Source organism: Lemur catta, chromosome 7, assembly GCF_020740605.2.
Source record: "Lemur catta isolate mLemCat1 chromosome 7, mLemCat1.pri, whole genome shotgun sequence".
NCBI lineage: Eukaryota > Metazoa > Chordata > Mammalia > Primates > Lemuridae > Lemur > Lemur catta.
Window position 1 is genome coordinate 81,706,735 of NC_059134.1, and position 12,860 is coordinate 81,719,594.

Consider the following 12,860-nt stretch of genomic DNA (forward strand, 5'->3'; position numbering starts at 1 on the left):
TGCTGGAACCTAAAACATAAACCCAGAGGAATGCTCACTAAGAAAAGGCCCGTAGGCACTTTCTTATGAAATAAAATCCCAAATTTATTTACCAGTCAATTCCTATTGACTAAAAAACACAAATCTAAATACAACCCCATTAAAAATTATTTTCTATCTCTACTTGTTTTCAGAACATCTTCACAACTACCAGTTATTGAGCGGCTACTACGGTCCTGGAAATTTAAAGATATCTCATTTAATTCTAATAATTCAAATAGGTATTGTGTTATTAACCCATTAATCACCTTTTTTTTGGCCTCACTTTTCCTATACTATATGCCCTTCTTCCAATATTCAGTCATTAGATTGTATTGCCTCGGTAAAGAAAAAAGAATGCCAAATCCCTAAATTATCCAATGCTCTCTCAACTCTCAGAAAAAAAAAATATCCAAGCTGGAAAAGGAGGAAATCCCAGGGAAGTAGGTGAGTTATCACTGGGGCCAGGGCAAACACAGAGATCCCATATAGGCTTAAGGAATCTGAGAGTCAAAGCAGCTGGCACCTCTTTCTTGAGTAGAGCCCAGGATAACGACAAGCCCCAGAATTGTCTCAAAAAGGGTAGAGTAGAAATGGAACGAGTCTAGAGAGGCTTACAACAGGCCCATAGAGCTGTACTATGAGTTCCCAAGTACCCCAGTGTTCCTTGCATTCCTACTTTAGATGAAAACACCAGATAAAGACTGTTGCCAAGGGACTTGCATTCTAGTGCAGTGATAATGGCAGAGAGTGTATGCAGGGGCCTGGCTACATGGCTGTGTGGCCCTATGGTCCTACTGTGGAGCATCAGAGAGTTGAGAACCTTGTGTGTGATTAAAATATAAGTAGCAGGATAAAGAAGACTTGGAACCTAAGTTTTCATACCACTCAGGACACCCCCATACTATGATGCAGTAAGATACTAAATTTGTTTCTTTGTTTGCCTATGTTCTATCCTCAAAACAACAAATACAAAGGATTTCAGGTTTAATAATAAGTTAAAAAGATAATAATAAATTGGAGAGTAATTTCTGCTATCTATCAGAAAAAAAATGTCATAATCCCAGGCAGTAATATGTAATTTAAGAATATAAAGTAGCTTTTCATTGAAATAAAAAGTTGTCAATTTTTTTCTTTTTTATGTAAGTGACATTTCTATCTGCAGTTAGTATATTTACATTGAGGAATTCCCTTAAACTTTAGTGAGTATGATAAGAATTATATTACTCCTTTAAAAGTATTTCAGTCAACAGTAATTTCAGTTACAGACTAAAATTGCAGTTTATAAAGTCAATTTGTAATTTACAGATTTACAACATCAAATGAAACAAAATAAGAATAATAATAAACTTTAGCTTCCAATTAAATAAATAGGATCAAAGAAATAGTTCCTATTTTGCAACCCAGGATTATTTCCAATTGGTTAGAAAAATCACTGATGTTACTTATATTTTAGTAATAGAAAAGGTGTTGCTTTGTTAAGCTATCAGTGCTTAGAGACCATCTACTTTGGATTTACCCTTGGGTCCAAATATAATGTTCTCCTCATGGAAAATAAAAGGGATAGCTCATGGGGATGGCCTTCTTAAAGACCTCTTGGTATTTTCACAATCGGATATATGCTCAATACTGCCTTAGCTTAATTATGTTATTTCAGAGTATTTTAGTGAGATCCCAGGACAGCAACCCACCATAAGCATACTTATAAACAACGTACATCTTTCATGAAATACACATAATAAATGTCACCTCTCTTCATCAAATGTGACCCGAAAACTACTATGCTTGAAAGCCAAAGGGCTTGTGAGATATTTCAATAATCTTCAAGAAATCAATCTTACATGAAACTGAAGGAAAACATCGAATGTCATTGAGCAATAAAGCTCAGTTCTGTCAGTACCTTACCTCTGAGCAGAAGCCTTAGGATGTTTCTCTTCCAGTTTCCTCACTAGTGCCACTGTCAGCTGTCCTGTCTCCTCAAGAGAACCTTCTGGCATTAAATGGCTGTCTGAGGGTTCTGGCAGTTGCTTCAGAACAGAGTTGCTAGCACTTCTTTGCAGAACCTAATAAATGAAATATGGAAATATTGTAGCTAATTTTCATCAAGTGGAAATATTTAAACTATATATGCCGAAAATGTAACATTGTACTTTTCATGGTTGCTTCAGTCTCCATATAACACATAAATCATTCGTACATTAGCAGAACAAAAGAAGGCAGTCCTAAGAAAAGCAAGTGCATTGCCTTCTATTTAATAAAATGTTTATATAAACATAAATGTCCATATAGATAGTATATTATGTGTATGATTTTAAACAATCAGTAACATTAAGGTGAATTTGTGCTTGCCTCTTGAAAGGAATTTGAACATTTTTTCTCTTTTCAAAATACCTTTTAGAGATCTATTTCTGTCTCGCCTCTGGCTCACTACACTGACCTCTTCTGCTAAGTTTCTGCCACGTTCCTGATGAGCTGTGGTCCAGGCACCGTGGTGAATGTGATACTCTGTCTGGGCCACATCCACTTGTGCATTTAGCTCCTCTAGGTAGGTCAGAACAAACTGAGGATAAGCCTGTAAAAAAGGAAAAAATAAAAAGTAGTACCAGCTTTATAAACAATAGTAAAGAATCTACGCAACTGGAAAGAAGGAAGGATAAATTAGATTAATAGGAAAAAGGTCTGGCTAAATGTCACACTTTTTATTATCAATTTGTAGTCAAAATCAAGCCAAATTACTTTAATATTAAAATTTCCAATTTGTTGTTTAATCTGATCAAGTTTAGCTAGTTAGTTAATCTTCATCCTTTGATAAGATTAAAATAGTAAAGCTATCTATATATTAATAATGATAGCTAACATTTATTGAGTTATTTCTATATGCAAGGTAGTATTGTAAACACAATACATGTATGTAATGTGTAGTTGCTGTATTGTTTGGGAGTATTCAATTCTGCTCTACAGGATAAGAAAACAAATAGAATGGATGAAACAGCTGCATTAAGTATAGATAAGTTAGTAACCTGAGAAGTGTCAGACACAGAGTAGAGCGTATGTCTATGAACATAGATAGAAAGGGCTGGAAGGACAAAATAGACATTTGATATTTATGATTTACTAAATAACACAAAGGAACAAATATTTATGATACACCAAATATAAAGGAAGCACGTGAGGCAATACAATAAGCATGAGGTCTTTAGTTAGTTACCAATTGCTGACTCTCATTTGGAATCTTCTGCTAGATAAAGTCCTTGGGGTAAGTTGCTGTAAGTGGAATTTCTGAGTTATAAGGAATATGATTCTTTGAGGATTTTGATAATGCCAAACTGACCCTCATTATTGTACCACCTTCTTAGATGGCCCCCAATGTTCCCTGCCTCCTTGTATTCATACCCTTTGGTAGTCCCCTCACACATCATAGCAGGGTTGGTCTATGTGACCCAAAGAACGTGGCAGAAGTGGTAGAACTGCTGAGATTAGGTTATAAGAGACATTTCAGCTTCCATTTTGCTGTCTTGCTCTCTCTCACTCTTTTGGTTCAGTAGCTTATGTTGAGAACAGCACTATGGAGAGACCCACAGGGTGAGGAACTAATGCCTCTGGGCAACAACCTAAGTGTACTTAGAAGCAGATCTTCCAGCCGTAGCTAAGACTCAGATGTTTGCAACTCTGGTTTACACCTTGGCTACAGTCTCATAAGAAATTTTGAGTTAGAAATACCCAGGTAAGCCACTCCAGATTCCTGGTCCACAGAAACTGTGAGATAATAAATGTCTGCTGTTTTAAATTACTATGCTTTGAGATAATTTGTTACACAGCAATAGATAGCTAATATTAACACAAAATGAGTATGTTTGTTTTCTCACATCTTCATTAACATTGGATATTCCTAGCTTTACACCTTCCTATTTTTAATAGGGAAAAAATAGTATCTCATTGTTTTACAGTTATTTAATCTCTAGTGAGGCTAAACTTTTTCATTTGATTTGGCTCTTTCGATTTTTCTTTTGTCATGTATTTCCTTTTCATGCCCTTTGCCCATTTTTCTATTGAAATGTATATCTTTTTTTATTGCTATATCAGGCTTATTACATATTAAGAGTATTATCCCACTCTCTAATGTTTATATTGCAAGGATTTTCCCTATTTGTCATATTTCCCTGTTTATTTTTGCTTAAGCTATTTTAGATTTAGGAGTTCTTAAATTTTTTAATATTCAAAATCATTAGTCTTTTCCTTAATGAATTCCATCTTTGTTTGCATACTTATAAAGATGTCCACTCACTACCACATTGGGTTAGATGCTTTAATCCATATTTAAGTTTAAATTTTTAATTTAGCTGAAACTAGTGAATTGTATAAAGGAAGTGATGTAATGTTATTGTCTTTTTGCAAATGAGTAGAGGAATAATTAACTTTAAAAACAACAAAAGAAAAAACTATCCAAGTAAAAACAATACAACAAAACAATAAATGCATTTAAATTTGTTCATTACTATTATCATTATTAGCTACAAATTATTGGTCAGCTGTTACAGGCCAGGGTCTGTGCCAAATACTTAAAATGCTGGTATTAATATCTTCATTTTGCAGAGGAAGAATGTGAAGCTTAAAAAACGTCAAAGGACTTACCTAAGGCTACCTAGCTAATAAGTGCTGGAGCCAAGATTAGTATTAATATCCTAAAGCAGTAACTCTGCCTTTTTAAAGTAAGTAAATAAATAAATGACATGAACTTCATTTTGATCTAGCTGCAAATAACTATTAAATTTTCTTCCATTTATCCTTAACTAGATGGAAATAGTTTGGATATGACTAAATTTAGAGCTAATTAAAATTTCTAAATCTCTAGAATGAAATGCCTCGTTAATAAACAGTTTTGCTCTGTGAATTTAGAATAACTACTATAAAAATATCAATGATTTTGTTTGGGAATAAAGTTTTAGAATCAAAACCTTCTCTGAAATAACTTATGTTTGAAACATGAAAGTATGTATCATTTGATAACCAGCAATAGTATTGCTGGGAATAATCAGAAAATTATAAATTGAGAGAAAAGGAGAAGTAAAAAGAACAACTGAGCAGAAGTGGATGTTCAAGCATCTAAATGTGGGAAGGCAAAAGAAGAAAGTATACTTAAACTTTGATTCTGCTCTTCCGACTATTGATAGAAGGACTGAGACTTGTATATGATGGAATTATGTTCTTGGGTAATAGGAATTGACTGAGTTCGGTATGTCTCAGAATTAAGTCATCATGTGAAGATAGAGGCCAAACAGCTAGAGGGATATTTTGGTACAATCTCAAAATTCTACTTTTTATTTTTACCAAGATGTACATGCTTCATTCTTTCTGTGACTCCCTCTCCACCCACCTAGAGCCTCACCCTGGCTCAGGAATATGGTAAAGATCAGAAATGGAATGACGGATCAATAAGGGGAATGTTGGGGTGAATCTTGAGCTAAGTTAGATAAAGGCAATTTTTTAAATGCTTTGACATTTCATGGGTGTGTCAAATTCCCTGCTTATAAGCAGAGCTAAGGATATATCATCTTGGTTGAGTTAGTGTGAACTAAAATAAAATCCTAAGCACCCTGACACCTGCATGGATCCCATCTTGGCCATGGGGACTCCAGAAAAACTTTAAAACTGAGTTCCTGGCCCTGAAAGGAAGGGAGGTCAGACATGCCTTATTATACCCTCTCCTGTTGGAGTTTAGATACAATTGACCAGCATTAATGTTAAAACAGAGATCATATATTGATAAAGCAGATTCTTTGCGACAACAAGATACTAAATTATTAACAGGACCTAAGGCCATGTAGAGCAAAGATTAAATCACCTTCAGGCCATCAATTTGCTTAACAGATAACTTGAGTCAGTATATTGTGGCTGGTCTCTTTGTTTCTAGTCAACAGACTTCCTTATCTTAACTTAAAACATTCCAAGCCTTTAGATAAAGCTTCATTACTGTTACTTTTCTTTTTCTTTTCTTTCCTCCTTTTTTTTTTTCTAGGACAGGGTCTTACTCTGTTGGCCAAGCTAGAGTGCAGTAGCATCATTATAGGACTACAGGTGGATGGACTACAGGTGCATGCCACCATGCCTGGCTAAATTTTCTTATTTTTTTTATAAAGACAGGGTCTCACTATATTATCATGGCCAGTCTTGAACTCCTGGCCTCAAGCAATCTTCCCACCCTGGCCTCCCAAAGTGCTAGGATTACAGGTATGAGCCACTGTGCCTGGCCTAGACAAAGCTTCATTTCTTTAATGAATTACAAATCAGTGAATCTCTGAACTCACCTATAACCTGTAAGCTCCCACTTAGAGATATCCTGTCTTTTTGGGCCAGACCAAGGTACACTTCCCATGTATTGATTTATGATTTCGCCTGCAATTCCTGTCTGTCTAAAATGTATAAAACCAAACTGTAACCCGACTAGCTTGGGATCACTTGCTAAAGACTTCTTGGGGATAGCTCCGCAGGCCATGGTCATACACATTAGCTCAGCTTCCAGAAGTGTGAAAAATAAGTTTCTATTGTTTATAAATGACCCAGTCTGTAGTATTTTGTTACAGCAGCACAAATGAAACTAAGGCAGGAATTGATACCAAGAAGTGGGGTGTTGTTATAACAAATACATGAAAATGTGGAAGCAGCTTTGGAACTGGGTGATGGGCAGGAGCTGTAAGAGTTTGGGGGAGTAGGCTAGAAAAAACCTATAGTGCCATGAGTAGACCATAAAGGGTGATGCTGGTGAGAACTCAGAAGAAGAGGAGAGCTGGGACAGAGCCTAAGTCTTCTAAGACATTACTTAAGTGGTCATAACCAGAATGTTCATAGAAATATGGAAAGTAAAGGCCATTCTGATGAGATCTTAGAGAAAAATAAGGAATATCTTATTAAAAATGAAGGAAAGACCACCCTTTTTACAAATTGGCAAAGAACTTGTCTGCATTCTGCCCATGTTCTAAGGTTTTGTGGAAGGCAGAATTTAAGAGCAATGAACTAGGATATTTTGCAGAAAAGTTATCCAAGCAAAGTGTTGAGGGTGCTATATGGCTTCTCTTGACAGCTTATAGTAAAACTTGAGAAGAGATAAACAAATTAAAGATAGAATTTATAATTATAAGGAAAGCAAAACTTTTAGATTTGGGGAATTCTCAGCCTGGCCAGGTTATAAAGGATAAAGAGTATGTTCAGGAGAAAACACCAAGAGTGTGTCCAAGTAAACATTTTTAAGGACATTTTTATATATATATATATTTTAGTTGGCCAGATCATTTCTTTCTATTTTTAGTAGAGACGGGGTCTCCCTCTTGCTCAGGCTGGTCTTGAACTCCTGACCTCGAGTGATCCACCTGCCTTGGCCTCCCAGAGTGCTAGGATTACAGGCTTGAGCCACCGCGCCTGGCCAAGGACATTAGTATGGATAGAAGAAAGCCAAATATTATTCATGAGGACAATGGAAGAATAACCCTGAAGGCATTTCTGAGATCTTTGTGGCTACTCCACCCATCATAGGCCTAGAATGCCAGAGCCTTGAGGGCAGAACAGCTCCAAAGGAGGTGCCATGGGTGCCCATGGGACCTCTGGGCAAGCTGCCCAGGGCTGCTTCAAGTTTCTCCTTCCTGTATTTGGGCACAGCAGTCCTCAGCCACCCCAGCTGTGGCTGAAGTGGGCCCAGGTACAGTGTGAACTGCAATGGCTACCACTCTGGAAGGCACAGGTGGTAAATCTTGGGGTTATCCACATTATGCTCATTCTGCAGGTACACAAGAGTGCATGAGCTATGTAGGCCTGGCTACCCCTACCTTGATTTCAAAGGATATCTCAGAGAGCCTTGGGCCTAGGCAGAAAACTGCCATGGGGCGGGGCTGCCACAAATAGTCTCCACTAAGGCAATAACTAGTGGACCTGTGAGAGCGAAGCCATGCCAAAGACCCCAGAACTTTAGAGCCACCAGTGTGCACCTCCAGCCTGGGAAAGGTACAGGCATGAGGCTCCAACCCATGAGACCTGTGGTATGGGCTACACCCAGCAAATCCATGGGGATGGGGCTGCCTGGAACCTTGGGGATCCAACCTCTACCCTAGTGTGTCCAGAAGGTGAGCAACAGAATCAAAGAAGATGATTTTCAAGCCCCAAGATTTACCATTTGCCTGGTTGAGTTTTGGACTTACTTGCAACTTGTTACCCCTTTCTTCTTTCCTATTTCCGCATCGTGGATTGAGAATGCCTGTCCCACTATTGTATTTTGGAAGCATATAACTTGTTTGATTTCACAGCTATAAAGCTGGAAAGCAATTTGCCTCAGAATGAACCACACCTTTGAGTCATACCCATATCTGATTTAGATGATATTGGGATGAGACTTTGTACTTTAGACTTTTGAGTTGGTGCAGGAACAAGTTAAGACTTTTGGGGTTATGGGGATGGAATGAATGTATTTTGCACGTGAGAAAGACAATGAATTTTGGGGGCCAGAGGTGAATGTTATGGTCTGAATGTGTACCCAAAATCACATATTGAAACTTAACTGCCAATGTGGTAGTATTAAGAGGTGGGGCTTCTAAGTGCAGAGCCCTCATGATTGGGATTAGGGCCTTTATTGAAGGATTGAGAGGGTATGTTCATTCCCTTCCATCCCTTCTGCCATGTGAGGACACAGCATTTGTCCCCTCCAGAGGATGCAGAAATAAGACGCCATCTTAAAAGTAGAGAGCAGCCCTCACCAGACACTAAACCTACTGGCGTCCTAATCTTGGATTTCCTAGCCTCCAGAACTATGAGAAATAAATGTCTATTATTTATAAATTACCCAGTCTGTGGCATTTTTTTTATAGTAGCACAAACAAAACTAAGATACAACCCAAAAGGGATATGCTTGAGGGAAGCATTTACAAGGATGTGCCCCATTGGCAGCACTTTGCTTCAAAGCTGTCTAAGGCAGCTGCCAGGCAATAAAGGAGAGATTTTGAACTGGGTGGCAATAAATTGACAACTGGCACATTATGTATTATAGGTTGAATTGTTGTAACAGAGTAGTCACCCCTCCTCCCATAGATAGGGGGGAATATATACCAGAAGAAATGGCTTGAAAAAATGACAAAAATGTTTTATGTCTCTTTAAAACATCCCCCACTCCTTTTGGAGAACTAGGACCTGCATCCCTGTCTCAGGCCAGTGATCGAGATGGACAGGTGAATGTCTTTTGTTCTTTGTGCCATAGGAGATGGTTCAGGGGAATTGTCTGGGCAGAGGACGTGAGATCGTCTTAGCCCCAAGAGGGGCATAATCCGAGAGGGGGTCATAAGATTGTCTTAGCTGAATGAAGATAGGATTGATCAGAACCTTTAAAAGCTCTGTACTTCTGCTCAGAAGCAGGATGTGAACACTTTGAGACAGGAGTCTGCCAGCCTTCTCATTTTCTGGCAAATGAATGAACTCCTCTTTCCTTCCCCTCAAACCATTTGTCCTTGTTCTTCTAATGCAGTCTTGAGGACAAGTGCCAAGCTTCTGGTAACACTGTGTCTCAAAAAAACGGTATGTTGAAGTCCTAACCCCTGGTACCTATGAATGTGATTTTATTTGGAAATAAGGTCATTACAGACAATCAAGTTAATATTGGGTCATTAAGGTGTGCCCTAATTCAATATGATTTATGTCCTTATAAAAAGACGGAAATTTAGACACAGACATATACAGAGAGGAGAATGTCATGTGAAGACACAGACATGAAGGAAAAACAGCCATGTGAAGATGATGGCAGAGATTAGATTCATGCTGCCACAAACCAAGGGATGCCTAAGACTATGAGAAGGTGGGAGAAACAAGGAAGAGTCTTCCCTCAGAGGATATGGATAGAACACAGCATTGTCCAAACCTCAGTTTCAGACTTCTAGCTTCCAGAACTGTGAGAGAATAAATTTGTGCTGTTTTAAGCCACCTAGTTCATGGTGCTTTGTTTTGGCATCTCTAGGAAACTAATATACCACGTATTTCCAGTCTCAATCATCTAAGTAACCTAGCACATCTGAGACCATGAGGGTGGGATTCTGAAGGCAAACACTAACAGATAATATGTGATTAATCTAATTTTTGCCTTTTTAAAATATCAATGATTGATTAACATCATTTAGGATTGGAATCATAGAGCAGGAAGGAAACCTTGAGAACCACAGGCCAATGTCCTCATTTTATTAAAGTAAACTTTTTACGTAAATAAGAGTATGCAAATCATAACTGTATAATTTAATCCATTTTCACATAGTGAATACCTATCCAGTTGCCCACCCCAGGTCAAGAAACAGAATATCAAGACACACCAGAAGTTCTCCCCTGTTCCCCCATTTAGTCAGTAACCCGCTCAGGCCTAACCACTCTTCCAACTTATAACACAATAAATTTCTTGCTTTGCTTGGTATCAAACTGTTAAATAACTGAAATCATACAGTGTGTATTCTTTTGCATCTGGTTTCTTTTGTTTACCATTATGTTTATGAGATTAATATACATTGTTATGCATAGTTGTGGTTCATTCATTGGCACTGCTATACCACAGGATTTGAAAACTATGGCCCATGAGTCAAATCTGCCTGACCTGCTTCTGTAAATAAAGTTTTATTGAAACAGACATGCCCATTTGTTTATATATCATCAATGGTCGCTTTCATACTACAAAAGCAGGGTTGAGAAGCTAAGATAAAGATTGTATGGCTTACAAAGCCCAAAATATTTAGTATCTGGCTCCTTACAGAAGAAGTTTGCCAATCCTACCATATAATAGTCCAGTGAATATACAGTATATATCATAGTTTATTTATCCCTTCTAATGTAACAGAAGAAATGGCTTGAAAAAATGGCAAAAATGTTTTAAGTCTCTCTAAAACATACCCTTATTCCTTTTGGAGAACTAGGATCTGCATCCCTGCCTCAGGCCAGCATCGGGAAGGGGAAGGGGAATGTCCTTTGTTCTTGCTGCCACAAGAGATGGGATTATTCCAGGTAGAAGTCAGGAGACTGCTTAGCCAAAGATGAGATTAATCTGGGCAGAGGTCACGAGATTGTCTTACCCAAAGATGGGATTGATCAGAACCTTTAAAAACTCTGTATGTTGGTAATTTGAGATGGAGGTCTCCCAACCTTCTCATTTGCTGGCAAATTAATAAACTTCTCTTTCTTTCTCCTCAAACCACTTGTCCTCTTCCTTCTGATGTGGCCTTGGGGACAAGTGCCAAACTTTCAGTAATACTAATGCTGACAAGTATTTGAGTAATCCCTACTCTGAGGCTACTACAATTAATGCTGCTATGAACATTTTAGTAAATATCCTTTCTTTAAGATATGTAAGCATTTCTGTTAGTAGTTATATAACTAGTAGAGGAATTGCTGGGCTGTATAGACATGTTCAGCTTTCGTGGATATTGCCAGTTTTCCAAATTCCAATCATCTCATTTTAATGAATAAGGAAAGTGATGCTCTTAAATGCGGGGTCATATCATAGTAATGATCAGAAAAAATTATTTTTGGCTTTGGAAAATTTTTGTTTTAAAATCAAACAAGACATCAAAAGAAAGTATTGAGTTAAGTTAAATTCTAAACATCTAGGCACAGAGTGAAATGATTTGTTCATAAAAAGCATTTCTTGCTGTCAACAATAGACAGTATTTTTTTTTAAGAATCTGGGAATAGAAAAACTTAGGATAGGTTTTTCTTAGAGTAGAAAAGCTGTGGCTTATAAAGTCCTTACCTTAGAATAAATACAGCCATCAGTTCCAAACACCCACTTCTGAAATTCATCTCTTTTGTGTCTGTAATAAAAATGTCATTTAGAGATTGACACCTTTTCTCCACACGGAAACACTTGCAGGGTTTCAAACAAAATGATTATTTTCCATATCGCCTGGCAGGAGAACTGCCCACACTCTACCAAGGATTCTGCTATCATCACTGCTATCTCAGCAGCTAAAGCTTTACCAAAGACAACCAATTTCTCTGCTACGATGCTCTGGTACCCAAAGTGGTGTGTGGCGGGGGTGTGGGTGGGTGTATTATCAATAGCAACAGTGATTAAGAGTTTTATGGAATAAACAGAATCAATAATAATATTATAGAAATTTCTGCCCCCTGGAAAAGATCCTCTATGAAACAGATAGAGAATAGTATAAAAAAAAGATACCATGGAAAATTAGGAATCCCAAGTAGCTACTTCTAAAACAACTAGATAATTCTATTAGGGAATATACTTTCTGAGCAAAATCTGTGTAAGAATAAAAACTAAAGTGTGATGAAGTTAACCATGCCTAAATTAACTAATCATGTATTCATTAATATTTAGAAATCTTACAAAGGTAGGACAAATGAATTAAATTAAGTGTAACAGGATGTTAAGCAAGACTTCTCCTAATGCCTCTGAGTTTTGACAGAAACATCAAAGGTTAAGAATAAGAGGTGTCAGGTAATGCTCTATTCTAAAGCAAGGTGCTATATGATCTGGGCATAATATGTAAAGGCAGCAGTCTAAAACTGGTTCAGTACACATTAGTCTTTTGTCCACATCCAGTCTATATAAGAGAATATGAAGAATTCTTGGGCATATTGAAATGGATGCTTGATAACAATGTAGGTTTCCAGATCCCTATCCTCAGAGATTTTGATTCTGAAGGTATGGACCCTCAGAAATCTACATTAATAGGTGTTACAAATGATTCCAATTATAGGAATATTGGGGAATTTGGATGTATATGGTCTATGGACCAGACTTTAAAAACACTGAACTAGAATGATGAGAGCAGTAAGGAAAGGAAGGATAAGATGTTTAAAACTGTGAAATAATA

General features: G+C 37.4%; 1 protein-coding gene across 1 annotated transcript in view; it reads right to left on the reverse strand.

Annotated features, from left to right (window-relative positions):
* Positions 1–1,919: 1,919 nt before the first annotated feature.
* Positions 1,920–12,860, reverse strand: part of LOC123642089 (doublecortin domain-containing protein 1-like) — a 262,128-nt gene continuing 251,187 nt past the window's right edge. The window contains exons 18-20 of the mRNA XM_045557008.1: positions 11,774–11,834; positions 2,456–2,590; positions 1,920–2,081 (exon numbers count right to left, since the gene is read on the reverse strand). Coding sequence (XP_045412964.1) covers positions 1,920–2,081; positions 2,456–2,590; positions 11,774–11,834 — 358 coding nt within the window. The remainder of the gene's footprint in view (positions 2,082–2,455; positions 2,591–11,773; positions 11,835–12,860) is intronic.